We start from the raw sequence: 18,000 nt of genomic DNA on the forward strand, positions 1-18,000 counted from the left end.
TCCCAGTACGGGGTGTGGCAGTCCTTTGGGTGAGGGCAGGCTACTGTCCTGGGACATGTAAGTGGCAGGCAAACCATCCTCCCAGTCCAGGAAGACCCATCCAATATGCAGATGTCGGCAAGTGTAACTGAGCATCATGTGTTTGGGGTTGTCTGAGTAAATGCACAAGGGAGCTTTCAACTAAACCTAGCCAGACGTGGATTGGAAGGCACAGAAGGATTTAAGTGTAGAGAAATGCTCACTTTCTAAAAGTAGCATTTCTAAAATAGTAATATAAAATCCAACTTCACCATTAAGCAGGAATTTCTATCATCATTCTGGCCATACTAAAGACCTGGCTACTCCTTTTCAGATCAGGATCTACCACTCAAATAGTATATGAGGGTAACCGTAATGCTATCCTATGAAAGGAGCAGGCCTCACAGCAGTGTAAAACAAATTTAGGAGTTTTACAGTACTAGCACATATAGAACACACATGTTCATGTCCTGCCTTTTACCTACACATCAACCTGTCCTATGGGCTATCTAGGGCCTACCTTCGGCCCTTCGCCTACCTTTGAGTTTAAGGCTTGGCAAGTACTTTTAAATGCCAAATCGAAGTCGCAGTTAAACTGCACACACAGGCACAGCGGAGGCACGGCTGAGACATGGTTAGGGGGCTACTTATGTGGGTGGCACAACCAGTGCTGCAGCCCACTAGTAGTATTTAATTTACAAGCCCTAGACACATGTAGTACACTTGACTAGGGACGTACAAGTAAATTAAATAAGCCAATTGGGTATGAGCCAATGTCACCATGTTTTATGGAGAGAGCATATGCACTTTAGCACTGATTAGCAGTGGTAAAGTGCGCAGAGTCCTAAAGCCAGCAAAAATGAGGTCAGGAAAAGAGAAGGAGGAAGGCAAAAGGTTTGGGGGTATCCTGCAGAAAGGCCATTTCCAACATTTCCTTTAGGATCACTTGAGAGGGCACATTGCCACTGTGAGAAATGTTCCACATGTCGGCCTTCATCCGGGAAGAATCTAACAGGAATATTCCTGTCCATGTAATCTTCCATCAGCCTTTGGTCTAGCCAGGAATCACGTGCCGACTACGAGCGATGGCTTTCTTTTTACAACCCCACGCAGCCCTGACACCACGGGTGTGGTACCAAGAAAATACTAAGGGTAAGAGGCTAACCTCTAAAGATGCTGTCAGAAAATTAGACAGGAACTAAAACCGGAAGAATGCCCTTTCATTGTCTCTGACAAGAGGAAACAATGCGTAACAAGCATTTGCAATGCAATGGGTATCGCGTTTGCTCGAGTTTGAGCTATTAGCATTGTAAATTACTATCTGGGCTTTTATTGCCACATAACATGAAAAATAAAAAGTAAAATAGTTAACATAAGCGAGATGAATCAAAGAGCAACAGTCGCCATGGGCGTGAGCGTGAAGGAGAGGCACAAAAGGAAAAAGATGTTAGCTCGTAGTTAAACGTATCGGCAAATGTGCAATTATCCATGTAACAGGGTCGATGACCAAGTGGGTAACAAAACTGTCCCAAGGAGGGTCAAACGTAGAGCATTTACCAATGATAACAAAGGATTTTTGAAAGGCAAGCCCATGAACGAGTGATAGTGATGTGCATGCAGTGAGGGTGTTTAAAAGCCACAGATAGATTACAACACGTGAGAGCACTTGCACGCTCGACCTAAAAATCTAGCTGTTTGAGGGTTTTTGTTATGTGCTATGAAAGTGGCTACCAGGGATGCATGGTCTACTCATGAATCAACGAGGGAGGAGAGTGAAGTGGTGATGAAGACCTCATTGCTTTGCCTGTCAATGTGCACATTTAATTAAACATTGGTAGAATCCTTTACTCGTGCCTCTCTCACACTTACAGATACTTACACGCCTCAATCAGGAATTATATCAGAGTTTTCTCAAACATATGTTATTTTCTCACCATAAGAAGCCTGTCTCCAACTTGCAATCTTCCATCTTTTTGTGCGGCACCTCCACCAATTATTTTGGTAACGTAAATACTGTTATCTCCTGGGATGTGCTGGTTTCCTACTCCTCCTGCAATGCTGAAGCCCAGTCCTGAAAAATAAATGCAATTAACACTGATTGTGGCATTAGCACATTTTCTAAGTGGAAATAGTTTATACTACAAATTACATCAAACACCAGGCAAACCACAACTCAACAATCTGGGCCTTACATTTTAGAGACATCGGGTTAATGACGTGAGGAGAATGTTTTTTTCTTCAAAAACATTGAAAAAAATAAAAAGAATTGTCCCTTGTGATTGGATATGATATCCTCAATAGTTAGTAAATCACATACCCATTTCTAATTTTTCCGTTTTTTTCATTAACCCAAGATATAGGTATAGATATATAGGAGAAGGCTGTGTTCGGTTGTATTATATGTTAGCAAAGGCATTTGATGAAGGTGCCATAAAAATGTTAAAAAGTGTGCCAATGAAATATACCCAAGGTCAGCATACAGTGGAGAATAATTCATAGCTATTACATTCCCTATAGGTTAGTTTTTTTTTTTACAACTTCAAAAAAATCTTACATCTTCCAAAGACATTTATCTTTGGATTTTTTTTTCATTCAGACTTAAGAGAAATGTGTCAATACATCATATTCTTTTCAAAGTACTGATTTCCTATATTAAAAGAAAGAAATCAGTAACTTGAATTAAACAGCAGCATGATTTCAAATTTTTGAAGAGCAGGGCTGGCCATCTAGCTTCTTTTCTTTTGCTTTAAACATCAGGGAAAGTTTGTGAGCACAGAGGTAAACACATTTGTCACCATACATGCCTCCAGTTGTTTCTAACAATAAGGTGGGTGCTGAGTCAAGACATAGCTCATAAAGTCTGGTGCTAGGTATCCGTGCATCTGGCATCGTGGAACTACAGCAGCCCATAATGTGAACTCAAACACAATCACTGGTGAATAATGGTGTGCTCCAGGAGGGCATATACTTGAACAAAGTGTCCTCTGATCTGTAGGAATATATTCCAGTCAGTTTGCAAAAAATGTGGGGCAGAGTTATGGAAAGCGGCAATGCACTGAGTGCAGCGCCACTTTCCTGGCACCCATTAGCATCCCCCCTACCGCCACCATGTGTGCACCGAATTTAAAATACGACCTACTATGGCACTGGATAGGGGGCAATAGAGTCATTTCTAATTACTCTATTGATGTACTCTGCAGGAGTAGTGCCAAACTGTTGGCGCTACTCATGCAGAGTATATAGGGGCCCATTCTAAAGAATGGAAGCCCCCTTTTAACTCCTGCTCACGAGCAGGCGTTAAAAGTGCTGCAGTAAATGGCGCAAGGAAATCCCAGAGATTTCCTTGCACCATTTTACCGGCTCCCCTAATGGGGGAATTACCTCTTTCTATACATTATGCCTGGAGCAGGCATAATGTAGCGCAAAGGGTTACAGGGTGGCGCAATGCATGCATTGTGCGACTTTGTAAATAGGGTGCAGGGATTTTGGCCTCGTTTGGCGACATTAACCTCAAAATAAATGATGTTCATGTGGCACAAGGTGGCGCTAAGGGCCTATAAATAAGCCCCTAAATGTGAATTGAAAAATAACTACTGTTGAGCAACTTTGTGCTCCATAGATAGAACATGGAAAGTCCTTTTAAGAAGTTGTGCCATGTAGCTTTTGGCCGTGTGTGGTGGGGTGTTTACCACAGGTTTGACCAAGTAGGAGGGAATTGGTCACAGGACCTGGTCTTTGGTTAGGCCCTGCACCCAGCCCACCACAGTAGGTCAAACCCCCCAACCTCAAATAGACACCTACCCCCTTTTGTTTGTCTGAAAAAATATTAAATCGAGCCTTGCAGGAGTCCATGGGGACATGACGGCTCCCATGGGACTCTGCAAGATTGCAGAACCCCCGAAAAAAACATTTTAAAAACATTTGACCCATGGAGGGTCCTTTTGGGGCCCTCCCCACAAGGTCCAGGGTTTCAGGGTATCTCTGCCTTTTATCTTTTTTTTTTTTTTTAATTCAAGACACAGGGACTGAGTGCTCAAGCCCTAATGGCAGTTCATTTGTTCAGGTTGCAGCCAGCCAATCTGAGTGCATGCTCTCGCGTGGGGTCCTAAAGGAAATAAAGCCCCTTTTGGTTAATGGGATGGCTCTAGTTTTTTAAAGCTGTGTGCCCCCAGGATTCCAGTAATAGTCCTGCAAACCCAGCCATCCAAAACCATGCTTTGAAAAGCCCTTCAGACATCTATATATTTTGAAACCTAATTTCATAAAATCTACTTAACAGATTTACACCTAAGCACAAAAGACACGCTTTCTTGGTAAAGATTTAGCTTTCAGTCAAATTTGGAGTAATTCTGTTCAGCCATTTTGGCTGTAGCACTGTTTGAGAAATTCGGTTGTTGGTTGACTGGGGTGTGAGCCCTGGTCAAACAATAGCCACCATCAAGGTGAACCACAAAAGTCACTTAATTAACTTGTGCTAAACCCTGGGTAGCTTCAGACAAAAAGCAGACAGGCTTAACTCAAGGCTGTGCGTAAAGTATTTATGCAGCACACAAACAGTAATAAAGTGAAAACACCACATAAGAAAAATTCCAAACCAATTTAGAGAAATAGAGTAAAAGTTAATAAATTATTTGACACCAGTAGAACTGGAGTTATGAATTTTTAAAGTTTAAGATGGAACATAACTCCAAAAATATCAAAGTGGCAACCGCAGACATCTGGTTGCGCACAACCGGGGTCAAAGTCAATTGTCAAGGCTGACTGTAATGGAGTACGGTTCAGATACATGAAGTGAATTGGGCCTGGTCCGCACTTCCCTTCGTCCAGCGGGATGGAGAAGGGTCCAAGGAAGGAGGGTTGTCGTCAGATAGCCGTGGAGCGAAGCCTCAGCAAAGATATTTACCTTCAAACTTAGTTGTTGAAATGGAAGTCAAAAATCTGTAGCAGATCAAAGCAAAAGGGCTGTAGCTGAATAGGAGTTCCAGGAGGTCGGATACCCGTTTGGAAAGGAACTGCTGAAATGTATTTGTTGCTGTGTAGAACAACGTAGTGTTGGAAGCCATGAAGTCAATTGGACCAGCGATGCACCTCAGACGGATAGGCAAGCAGGATGGTCCTGGTCTTCTCCTGGTTCTAAGAGCACTTTTTGGTCAAATACCAGTCCCAGGATGCTTGTTTCTGGTCCAGGGAGTCCCTTGCCTGGCAGTTCAGGCTGGACTGTTACCATGGGGAGCAGGGTCAAGACTGCATATGGCTGGGTCCAAACTGGAATGGAATGGCGAGCAAAAAAATTATAGATTAAACTGAGATCTGTGACTGGGGATGAAAGTTTGATTTGTTCTGCATTCACCCATCATCTGTTCATTTTGCATTTGTCACCCTAAATGGGAAAGGTTTGGCCCAGACATGCGTCCTGTGCTCGTTATGCCACCAGATTCAAGAAAGCCTAGCTGATGAGGGGTGATACCCTGAAACCAGTTCCAGGATGCTTGTTATTTGTCCAGGGAGTCCCTTGCCTGGCAGCTCGAGCTGGACTGTTCCAATGGGGAGCAGGGTCAAGACTTATTTACATATGGCTGGGTCCAAACTGGAATGGCATGGCGAGCAAAAAAAATGATAGATTAATTCAACTGAGATCTGGGACTAGGACTGTAGGTTTGATTTGTTCTGCATTCGTCCATCATCTGTTCTTTTTGCATTTGTCACCCTAAATGGGAAAGGTTTGGCCGAGACGTGGGTCCTACGCTCACCATGCCACCAGATTGAAGAAGGCCTGGCTGATGAGGGATGATACCCTGAAACCAGTTCCAGGATGCGTGTTACTGGTCCAGGGACGACCTGCCTGCAGTTCAGGCTGGACTATTCCCATGGTGAGCATAGTCAAGACTGATTTGCATATTGCTGGGTCCAAACTGGAATGGCATGGCGAGTAAAACAAAAGATGGATTAAACCCAGTTCTGTGACTGGGGATGAATGTTTGATTTGTTCCACATTCTGTCTATCATTTGATCTGTTAGCATTCGTCACCCTAAGTGGGAAGAGTATGCCCAGACGTGGGTACCATGCTCGTTATGCCACCAGATTCAAGGGCCTGGTTAATGAGTGGTGAGACCCCAAAACGGGTCCAAGATGCTTGCTTCTGATTCAGGGAGAACCTGGCCTGGCAGTTCTGGCTGGGCTGTTCCCATGGGGAGCAGGGCCATGACTGATTTGCATATGGCTGGGTACAAACTGTAATGGTATGGCAAGCAAAAAAAACTGATGGATTAAACACAGATCTGTGACTGTGAGTGAATGTTTGATTTGGTCGCCATTCCGTCCATCATCTGTTCTTTTTGCAACTTTCTAAATGTGGTATTTTAAAAACTGCAATGAAAAATCTTAATGTACCATTAAAGGGGGTTTACCATTACACTTTCATAGGTACCAAACATAACATATCTACCTTCTTTCATTTAGAAATTACAAGTTATTAAATCTAACGAAGAATCCTCAATGTTCGCTTCTGGGAGGGATAGTCCTCATGTCAATGAATAATTAATTTGGGATTTTTTCACTACCAGGACATGTAAAACATAAACGTACATGCCTAACCTTTTAATTACTCAGCACCCCGTCCTATGGCATACCTATGACCTACCTAAGGGGTGACATATATGTAACAAAAGGGGAGTTAGAGACTTGGCAAGGGGGCTTGAATGCAAATTCGATATGGCAGTGGAATGCTGCATTCAGGCTGCATTGGCAGGCATGGGACAAGTTTTGAAGTTCTATTTAAGAGAGTGGCACAATAGGGGCTGCCGGCCCTGGGTATATGGCATACCACTTTACAAGGGATTGGCAAGTGAATTAAATATAACCCAATAATATTAGACCCAATTGTTTATAAACCAATTTCACTAAGAGGAGAAACAAGCACTTTGGCCCTGGTTAGCAGCAGTAAACTACAAAGAATCCTAAGCCAACAAAAGAAATTCAGCAAAAAAGTGGAGGGTAAAGGCAAAACGTTTGGGGTGATCATGCAGAGAGTGCCTAGTCAAACAAATGTTTAAAAAGCCATATGGAAATTGCATGGAGAAACTGCATTTTCGGATCACACCTTTTTCTTGCTCCCTCTTGATAGATCACCCCAAAACCTTCTAGTAATGAGCTCAAGTGGATGAACGTATTTTAGAAAGTTTTATGAAGGCACCAAAGTTATTCATAAAACCAAAATCCATATTGGTGGCTATCAATGTGTATTACAAATATATATGGAATGTGTCTGTGTGTTTAGAAAAAAAGAGAGGGATGAGTGAAACAGTGAGTGTAAGAGATGGAGAATCTTTCCCAGTGCCTTCATCCCACATGCTTTCATATTCCTACCATTCCCCTTACAAGTAATCATATCCTATAATTGGAATGGGCAAGGTGGGAAAATGAAATGTGACATGGCTATCTCAACCTTATGTAGTAGTTAGCTTACCTACATTCCTTAAACTTCCATATTGCAGTGCAGTCCGATAAGAATATTGTCACCAGACATCCCTGAATGATTACCATATCTCTCTAAATCATTAGAAACAACAGCTTGTAAAGGTTGAGTAACCACTCAAGGAACTTGAGGCTTCCTATCTTATATAAATACCCTGACCTGGCAAATCGGTCAAGTCTAAACAAATTGAGTAATTACATGGTGGAAAAAATTGCTAAAACTGCAGAGACACCTTACAGTATTAGTACTCTTTACCGGTGACCCTAAAATAATGTCAGAAGACTTGCCAATATGAATCCCTCCATTTTTTAACATTGGCAAGAGAGTTTAGTAAGTTATTAAGTTGCAGCTGATGTGTCTCTCTTGTCTGTATGATACAGTTTCAAGTCAAAAGAGGACCAATGTGACCTTTCATCAGAGGCAGCTCCTTCGCTATGGTGAAGGAGCATGCCCACTTGGCCAAGAGCCAGGAGATGAAAATGAAACAATAGTTTTCTATCATTTCATTTTTCATCTGCTGGCTGAGTGGGGCCACAGCAGGTGAGATTGGGGAGAAGGGGAGAGTGCACAAAATGCGCATGTGTGTTTAGCCGGCCATCTCAGGCCAGCCAAACACACATGTGCACTTAGGTTTCTCCAACCCAAGTGTATACACAGCCGGGCTGGAGAAACAGCACAGACACCAGGCTTGTATCTGAGCGGCAGTCCGAGCAGCTCAGACCAATCCTGATGCTGCTTACATGCTATATTTAGCATGTAAGCAGTGCCAGGATTGCAGGGGAGCCTATGCCGGTGTCCCAGTGAATGCTGGGACACCACACAGAAGGAAGAAGATCATGAGGCTGCAGGAGACGGCAGTGAGGTAAGTTTTTTTTTAAAATATTTATTTTCCCCCCTTCGTCTCTGTCCCCTTCCCCCCACCCCGTGTCCCCCCACCCTTCCTTCCCCTTGAGATTTGAAGCAGTCACTGCTGCCTTTCAGCTTTAAGGGCCAGATGTAGCAAAAATCCAAATTGCGACTTGCAATTTGCGAGTCCCTGCGACTCGCAAATTGCAAGTCACAATTTGGTATGCAGAAAGGTGTCTCAGACACCTTCTGCAACTCGCAATGGGGTCGCAAAGACCCACCTCATTAATAATAATAAGGTGGGTCACAGTTTTGCGACCCCATTGCGAGTATGGGCACTCACGGGGATGGTGGCCTGCTGGAGACAGCAGACCACCATGTCCGTGACTGCTTTTTAATAAAGCAGTTTTTTTTTTCTCAGGGCAGCCTGTTTTCCTTAACCTCTTCTGTGCCTTGGACGAGATGATCTCGTCCAAGGCTACAGTTCCCCTGTGCCTTGGACGAGATCATCTCGTCCATGGCACAGGGGAACTTGGGGGTGCGCTAGCGCGCCCCCCGTGCACCCCCCTTCCCCCCCCAAGTCGGGGATGGAAGGGGAAGACCTTCCCCTTCCACCCCCGACCCCCCCCACCCCCCCCTGTGACGTCAGCGCGCGCGCGCGCGCTGATGTGTCACAGGGGCCTCCCTCGTCGCGCTGGAAGCTCTGCTTCCAGCGCGATTGAAAAAGAAATGCAAATGCATTTCTTTTTCAATCACTTGGGAGGCCCGGAGGGGCTTCAAAGGGAAGGAAAAGTATTTCCTTCCCTTTGAAGTCCCTCCGAGGGTTTCAAAAGCCGGATTGCTTGCAATCCGGTTTTTGAAACCCCACTAGACACCAGGGATTTTTTTTTTTTTCGTAGAAATTGACAAAAGGGAGCGACCCCTTGGGCAAGGGTCGCTCCCAGGGGGGGCATTTTTTTGAAAAGGCCTTTTCTGCCCCCCCTGGGGGCAGATCGGCCTTATTAGGCCGATCTGCCCCCAGGGGGGGCAGAAACCTCTAGGCACCAGGGACCATTTTTTTTTTTTTTTTTTTTTTCATTTTTTTTTATTGAGGTGGGGAGCGACCCCTTAGGCAAGGGTCGTTCCCCTTGGGGGAAAATTATATTTTGGCCATTTCTGCCCCCCTTGGGGGCAGATTGGCCTATTTTGATGAGGCCAATCTGCCCCCAAGGGGGGTAGAAACCACTAGACACCAGGGATTTTTTTTATTTTTTATTGTTATTGACAAAAGGGAGCGACCCCTTGGGCAAGGGTCGCTCCCAGGGGGGCATATTTTCGGGAAGGCCTTTTATTTATTTTAGGCCATTTCTGCCCCCCCCGGGGGACAGATCGGCCTATTATTAGGCCGAACTGCCCCCGGGGGGGGGGCAGAACACTCTAGGCGCCAGGGCAATTTTTTTTTTTTTTTTGTTTCTTTTTTTAGAGATGGGGAGCGACCCATCAGGCAAGGGTCACTCCCCTGGGGGGGCAAATTGTATTTAGACCATTTCTGCCCCCCTGGGGGCAGATTGGCCAATTTTAGGTCAATCTGCCCCCAAGGGGGCAGAAATCACTAGGCACCGGGGATTTGTTTTTTGGCGCCAATGTCACGCAGGGGGAGCGACCCCGTAGGCAAGGGTCGCTCCGGGGGGGGGGGGTGGGGGGTTGGGGGGGCAAATTTATTTTAGGCCATTTCTGCCCCCCCGGGGGACAGATCGGCCTATTATTAGGCCGAACTGCCCCCGGGGGGGGGGGCAGAACACTCTAGGCGCCAGGGCAATTTTTTTTTTGTGTTTTTTTTGTTGTTGTTGTTTCTTTTTTTAGAGATGGGGAGCGACCCATCAGGCAAGGGTCGCTCCCCTGGGGGGGCAAATTGTATTTAGACCATTTCTGCCCCCCTGGGGGCAGATTGGCCAATTTTAGGTCAATCTGCCCCCAAGGGGGCAGAAATCACTAGGCACCGGGGATTTGTTTTTTGGCGCCAATGTCACGCAGGGGGAGCGACCCCGTAGGCAAGGGTCGCTCCCGGGGGGGCAAATTTATTTTAGGCCATTTCTGCCCCCCCGGGGGTCAGATCGGCCTATTAGGCCGAACTGCCCCCGGGGGGGGGGGGGCAGAACACTCTAGGCGCCAGGGCAATTTTTTTTTTGTGTTTTTTTTTTTTTTGTTGTTTCTTTTTTTAGAGATGGGGAGCGACCCATCAGGCAAGGGTCGCTCCCCTGGGGGGGCAAATTGTATTTAGACCATTTCTGCCCCCCTGGGGGCAGATTGGCCAATTTTAGGTCAATCTGCCCCCAAGGGGGCAGAAACCACTAGGCACCGGGGATTTGTTTTTTGGCGCCAATGTCACGCAGGGGGAGCGACCCCGTAGGCAAGGGTCGCTCCCGGGGGGGGGGGGTGGGGGTTGGGGGGGCAAATTTATTTTAGGCCATTTCTGCCCCCCCCGGGGGACAGATCGGCCTATTATTAGGCCGAACTGCCCCCGGGGGGTGGGCAGAACACTCTAGGCGCCAGGGCAATTTTTTTTGTGTGTGTTTTTTTTTTGTTGTTTCTTTTTTTAGAGATGGGGAGCGACCCATCAGGCAAGGGTCGCTCCCCTGGGGGGGCAAATTGTATTTAGACCATTTCTGCCCCCCTGGGGGCAGACTGCCCAATTTTAGGTCAATCTGCCCCCAAGGGGGCAGAAACCACTAGGCACCGGGGATTTGTTTTTTGGCGCCAATGTCACGCAGGGGGAGCGACCCCGTAGGCAAGGGTCGCTCCCGGGGGGGGGGATGGGGGTTGGGGGGGCAAATTTATTTTAGGCCATTTCTGCCCCCCCGGGGGGCAGATCGGCCTATCATTAGGCCGATCTGCCCCCGGGGGGGGCAGAAACCTCTAGGCGCCAGGGGAATTTTTCTTTTTTTTCTTTGTTTTTTTTTTTTAGAGATGGGGAGCGACCCATCAGGCAAAAGTCGCTCCCCTGGGGGACAAATTGTATTTAGGCCATTTCTGCCCCCCTTGGGGGCAGATTAGCTGAGTTTAGGTCAACCTGCCCCCAAGGGGGCAGAAACCACTAGGCACCGGGGATTTGTTTTTTGGTGCCAATGTCACGCAGGGGGAGCGACCCCGTAGGCAAGGGTCGCTCCCGGCGGGGGAGGGTGGGGGTTGGGGGGGCAAATTTATTTTAGGGCATTTCTGCCCCCCCCACCCCCTGGGGCCGGCTGAGCTACAGGCCAAACACCACAGGTAGGCACCTTGCAAAAAACACCTCTGTTTTCTGCGAAAAAATATGTTGTTTCCACGTTGTGTTTTGGGCTATTTCCTTTTGTGGGCGCTAGGCCTACCCACAGAAGTGATGTACCATTTTTATCGAGAGACTTAAGGGAACGCTGGGTGGAAGGAAATTTGTGGCTCCTCTCAGATTCCAGAACTTTCTGTCACCGAAATGAGAGGAAAAAGTGTTTTTTGGGCCAAATTTTGATGTTTGCAAAGGATTCTGGGTAACATAACCTGGTCAGAGCCCCGCAAGTCACCCCATCTTGGATTCCCCTGGGTTTCTAGTTTTCAAAAATGCACTGGTTTGCTAGGTTTCCTCAGGTGTCGGCTGAGCTACAGGCCAAAATCCACAGGTAGGCACTGCTTTTTATAAAAAAATGTGATGTGTCCACGTTGTGTTTTGGGCCCTTTCCTTTCGTGGGCGCTAGTCCTACCCACACAAGTGAGGTATCATTTTTATCGGGAGACTTGGGGGAACGCTGGGTAGAAGGAAATTTGTGGCTCCTCTCAGATTCTAGAACTTTCTGCCACAGAAATGTGAGTAACATGTTTATTTTTAGCCAAATTTTGAGGTTTGCAAAGGATTCTGGGTAACAGAACCTGGTCCGAGCCCCGCAAGTCACCCCTCCTTGGATTCCCCTAGGTCTCTAGTTTTCAGAAATGCACAGGTTTGGTAGGTTTCCCTAGGTGCCGGCTGAGCTAGAGGCCAAAATCTACAGGTAGGCACTTTGCAAAAAACACCTCTGTTTTTTTCCAAAATTTAGGATGTGTCCACGTTGCGCTTTGGGGTGTTTCCTGTCGCCGGCGCTAGGCCTACCCACGCAAGTGAGGTATCATTTTTATCGGGAGACTTGGGGGAACGCTGGGTGGAAGGAAATTTGTAGCTCCTCTCAGATTCCAGAACTTTCTGCCACAGAAATGTGAGGGACATGTGTTTTTTTAGCCAAATTTTGAGGTTTGCAAAGGATTCTGGGTAACAGAACCTGGTCCGAGCCCCGCAAGTCACCCCTCCTTGGATTCCCCTAGGTCTCTAGTTTTCAGAAATGCACAGGTTTGGTAGGTTTCCCTAGGTGCCGGCTGAGCTAGAGGCCAAAATCTACAGGTAGGCACTTTGCAAAAAACACCTCTGTTTTTTTCCAAAATTTAGGATGTGTCCACGTTGCGCTTTGGGGTGTTTCCTGTCGCCGGCGCTAGGCCTACCCACGCAAGTGAGGTATCATTTTTATCGGGAGACTTGGGGGAACGCTGGGTGGAAGGAAATTTGTAGCTCCTCTCAGATTCCAGAACTTTCTGCCACAGAAATGTGAGGGACATGTGTTTTTTTAGCCAAATTTTGAGGTTTGCAAAGGATTCTGGGTAACAGAACCTGGTCCGAGCCACACAAGTCACCCCTCCTTGGATTCCCCTAGGTCTCTAGTTTTCAGAAATGTACAGGTTTGGTAGGTTTCCCTAGGTGGCGGCTGAGCTAGAGGCCAAAATCTCCAGGTAGTCACTTTGCTAAAAACAGCTCTGTTTTCTGTGATGTGTCCACGTTGTGTTTTGGGGCATATCCTGTCGCGGGCGCTAGGCCTACCCACACAAGTGAGGTATCATTTTTATCGGGAGACGTGGGGGAACGCTGGGTGGAAGGAAATTTGTGGCTCCTCTCAGATTCCAGAACTTTCTGCCACAGAAATGTGAGGAACATGTGTTTTTTTAGCCAAATTTGGAGATTTGCAAAGGATTCTGGGTAACAGAACCTGGTCCGAGCCCCGCAAGTCACCCCTCCTTGGATTCCCCTAGGTCTCTAGTTTTCAGAAATGCACAGGTTTGGTAGGTTTCCCTAGGTGGCGGCTGAGCTAGAGGCCAAAATCTACAGGTAGTCACTTTGCTAAAAACAGCTCTGTTTTCTGTGATATGTCCACGTTGTGTTTTGGGGCATATCCTGTCGCGGGCGCTAGGCCTACCCACACAAGTGAGGTATCATTTTTATCGGGAGACGTGGGGGAACGCTGGGTGGAAGGAAATTTGTGGCTCCTCTCAGATTCCAGAACTTTCTGCCACAGAAATGTGAGGAACATGTGTTTTTTTAGCCAAATTTTGAGATTTGCAAAGGATTCTGGGTAACAGAACCTGGTCTGAGCCCCGCAAGTCACCCCTCCTTGGATTCCCCTAGGTCTCTAGTTTTCAGAAATGCACAGGTTTGGTAGGTTTCCCTAGGTGGCGGCTGAGCTAGAGGCCAAAATCTACAGGTAGTCACTTTGCTAAAAACAGCTCTGTTTTCTGTGATATGTCCACGTTGTGTTTTGGGGCATATCGTGTCGCGGGCGCTAGGCCTACCCACACAAGTGAGGTATCATTTTTATCGGGAGACGTGGGGGAACGCTGGGTGGAAGGAAATTTGTGGCTCCTCTCAGATTCCAGAACTTTCTGCCACAGAAATGTGAGGAACATGTGTTTTTTTAGCCAAATTTTGAGGTTTGCAAAGGATTCTGGGTAACAGAACCTGGTCCGAGCCCCGCAAGTCACCCCTCCTTGGATTCCCCTAGGTCTCTAGTTTTCAGAAATGCACAGGTTTGGTAGGTTTCCCTAGGTGGCGGCTGAGCTAGAGGCCAAAATCTACAGGTAGTCACTTTGCTAAAAACAGCTCTGTTTTCTGTGATATGTCCACGTTGTGTTTTGGGGCATATCCTGTCGCGGGCGCTAGGCCTACCCACACAAGTGAGGTATCATTTTTATCGGGAGACGTGGGGGAACGCTGGGTGGAAGGAAATTTGTGGCTCCTCTCAGATTCCAGAACTTTCTGCCACAGAAATGTGAGGGACATGTGTTTTTTTAGCCAAATTTTGAGGTTTGCAAAGGATTCTGGGTAACAGAACCTGGTCCGAGCCCCGCAAGTCACCCCTCCTTGGATTCCCCTAGGTCTCTAGTTTTCAGAAATGCACAGGTTTGGTAGGTTTCCCTAGGTGCCGGCTGAGCTAGAGGCCAAAATCTACAGGTAGGCACTTCGCAAAAAACACCTCTGTTTTTTTCCAAAATTTAGGATGTGTCCACGTTGCGCTTTGGGGTGTTTCCTGTCGCCGGCGCTAGGCCTACCCACGCAAGTGAGGTATCATTTTTATCGGGAGACGTGGGGGAACGCTGGGTGGAAGGAAATTTGTGGCTCCTCTCAGATTCCAGAACTTTCTGCCACAGAAATGTGAGGAACATGTGTTTTTTTAGCCAAATTTTGAGGTTTGCAAAGGATTCTGGGTAACAGAACCTGGTCCGAGCCACACAAGTCACCCCTCCTTGGATTCCCCTAGGTCTCTAGTTTTCAGAAATGTACAGGTTTGGTAGGTTTCCCTAGGTGGCGGCTGAGCTAGAGGCCAAAATCTCCAGGTAGTCACTTTGCTAAAAACAGCTCTGTTTTCTGTGATGTGTCCACGTTGTGTTTTGGGGCATATCCTGTCGCGGGCGCTAGGCCTACCCACACAAGTGAGGTATCATTTTTATCGGGAGACGTGGGGGAACGCTGGGTGGAAGGAAATTTGTGGCTCCTCTCAGATTCCAGAACTTTCTGCCACAGAAATGTGAGGAACATGTGTTTTTTTAGCCAAATTTGGAGATTTGCAAAGGATTCTGGGTAACAGAACCTGGTCCGAGCCCCGCAAGTCACCCCTCCTTGGATTCCCCTAGGTCTCTAGTTTTCAGAAATGCACAGGTTTGGTAGGTTTCCCTAGGTGGCGGCTGAGCTAGAGGCCAAAATCTACAGGTAGTCACTTTGCTAAAAACAGCTCTGTTTTCTGTGATATGTCCACGTTGTGTTTTGGGGCATATCCTGTCGCGGGCGCTAGGCCTACCCACACAAGTGAGGTATCATTTTTATCGGGAGACGTGGGGGAACGCTGGGTGGAAGGAAATTTGTGGCTCCTCTCAGATTCCAGAACTTTCTGCCACAGAAATGTGAGGAACATGTGTTTTTTTTAGCCAAATTTTGAGATTTGCAAAGGATTCTGGGTAACAGAACCTGGTCTGAGCCCCGCAAGTCACCCCTCCTTGGATTCCCCTAGGTCTCTAGTTTTCAGAAATGCACAGGTTTGGTAGGTTTCCCTAGGTGGCGGCTGAGCTAGAGGCCAAAATCTACAGGTAGTCACTTTGCTAAAAACAGCTCTGTTTTCTGTGATATGTCCACGTTGTGTTTTGGGGCATATCCTGTCGCGGGCGCTAGGCCTACCCACACAAGTGAGGTATCATTTTTATCGGGAGACGTGGGGGAACGCTGGGTGGAAGGAAATTTGTGGCTCCTCTCAGATTCCAGAACTTTCTGCCACAGAAATGTGAGGAACATGTGTTTTTTTAGCCAAATTTTGAGGTTTGCAAAGGATTCTGGGTAACAGAACCTGGTCCGAGCCCCGCAAGTCACCCCTCCTTGGATTCCCCTAGGTCTCTAGTTTTCAGAAATGCACAGGTTTGGTAGGTTTCCCTAGGTGGCGGCTGAGCTAGAGGCCAAAATCTACAGGTAGTCACTTTGCTAAAAACAGCTCTGTTTTCTGTGATATGTCCACGTTGTGTTTTGGGGCATATCCTGTCGCGGGCGCTAGGCCTACCCACACAAGTGAGGTATCATTTTTATCGGGAGACGTGGGGGAACGCTGGGTGGAAGGAAATTTGTGGCTCCTCTCAGATTCCAGAACTTTCTGCCACAGAAATGTGAGGGACATGTGTTTTTTTAGCCAAATTTTGAGGTTTGCAAAGGATTCTGGGTAACAGAACCTGGTCCGAGCCCCGCAAGTCACCCCTCCTTGGATTCCCCTAGGTCTCTAGTTTTCAGAAATGCACAGGTTTGGTAGGTTTCCCTAGGTGCCGGCTGAGCTAGAGGCCAAAATCTACAGGTAGGCACTTCGCAAAAAACACCTCTGTTTTTTTCCAAAATTTAGGATGTGTCCACGTTGCGCTTTGGGGTGTTTCCTGTCGCCGGCGCTAGGCCTACCCACGCAAGTGAGGTATCATTTTTATCGGGAGACGTGGGGGAACGCTGGGTGGAAGGAAATTTGTGGCTCCTCTCAGATTCCAGAACTTTCTGCCACAGAAATGTGAGGAACATGTGTTTTTTTAGCCAAATTTTGAGGTTTGCAAAGGATTCTGGGTAACAGAACCTGGTCCGAGCCACACAAGTCACCCCTCCTTGGATTCCCCTAGGTCTCTAGTTTTCAGAAATGTACAGGTTTGGTAGGTTTCCCTAGGTGGCGGCTGAGCTAGAGGCCAAAATCTACAGGTAGTCACTTTGCTAAAAACAGCTCTGTTTTCTGTGATGTGTCCACGTTGTGTTTTGGGGCATATCCTGTCGCGGGTGCTAGGCCTACCCACACAAGTGAGGTATCATTTTTATCGGGAGACGTGGGGGAACGCTGGGTGGAAGGAAATTTGTGGCTCCTCTCAGATTCCAGAACTTTCTGCCACAGAAGTGTGAGGAACATGTGTTTTTTTAGCCAAATTTTGAGGTTTGCAAAGGATTCTGGGTAACAGAACCTGGTCCGAGCCACACAAGTCACCCCTCCTTGGATTCCCCTAGGTCTCTAGTTTTCAGAAATGCACAGGTTTGGTAGGTTTCCCTAGGTGGCGGCTGAGCTAGAGGCCAAAATCTACAGGTAGTCACTTTGCTAAAAACAGCTCTGTTTTCTGTGATGTGTCCACGTTGTGTTTTGGGGCATATCCTGTCGCGGGTGCTAGGCCTACCCACACAAGTGAGGTACCATTTTTATCGGGAGACTTGGGGGAACATAGATTAGCAAAACAAGTACTATTGCCCCTTGTCTTTCTCTACATTTTTTCCTTCCAAATATAGGAGTGTGTGTAAAAAAGACATCTATTTGAGAAATTCCCTGTAATTCACGTGCTACTATGGTCACCCCGGAATTCAGAGATGTGCAAATAACCACTGCTCCTCAACACCTTATCTTGTGCCCTTTTTGGAAATGCAAAGGTTTTCTTGATAGCAATTTTTTACTCCTTATATTTCAGCAAATGAATTGCTGTATACCCGGTATAGAATGAAAACGCACTGCAGGGTGCAGCTCATTTATTGGCTCTGGGTTCCTCGGGTTCTTGATGAACCTACAAACCCTATATATCCCCGCAACCAGGGGAGTCCAGCAGACGTAACGGTATATTGCTTTCGATAATCTAACATTGCAGGGAAAAGTTACAGAGTAAAACGTAGAGAAAAATTGATGTTTTTTTCACCTCAATTTCAATATTTTTCTTTTTCAGCTGTTATTTTCTGTAGGAAACCCTTGTAGGATCTACACAAATGACCCCTTGCTGAATTCAGAATTTTGTCTACTTTTCAGAAATGTTTAGGTTTCTGGGATCCAGCATTGGTTTCACACCCATTCCTGTCACTGACTGGAAGGAGGCTGAAAGC

General features: G+C 46.8%; 1 protein-coding gene across 2 annotated transcripts in view; it reads right to left on the minus strand.

Annotated features, from left to right (window-relative positions):
- The window catches only part of LOC138249824 (disks large homolog 2), a 3,298,389-nt gene that overhangs the window by 1,785,399 nt on the left and 1,494,990 nt on the right, over positions 1 to 18,000 (minus strand). For both annotated transcript variants that reach the window (XM_069203947.1, XM_069203948.1), the window contains exon 7: positions 1,953 to 2,089. In XM_069203947.1, the coding sequence (XP_069060048.1) occupies positions 1,953 to 2,089 (137 nt within the window). The remainder of the gene's footprint in view (positions 1 to 1,952; positions 2,090 to 18,000) is intronic.

This window comes from Pleurodeles waltl, chromosome 8, assembly GCF_031143425.1.
Source record: "Pleurodeles waltl isolate 20211129_DDA chromosome 8, aPleWal1.hap1.20221129, whole genome shotgun sequence".
NCBI classification, from domain to species: domain Eukaryota; kingdom Metazoa; phylum Chordata; class Amphibia; order Caudata; family Salamandridae; genus Pleurodeles; species Pleurodeles waltl.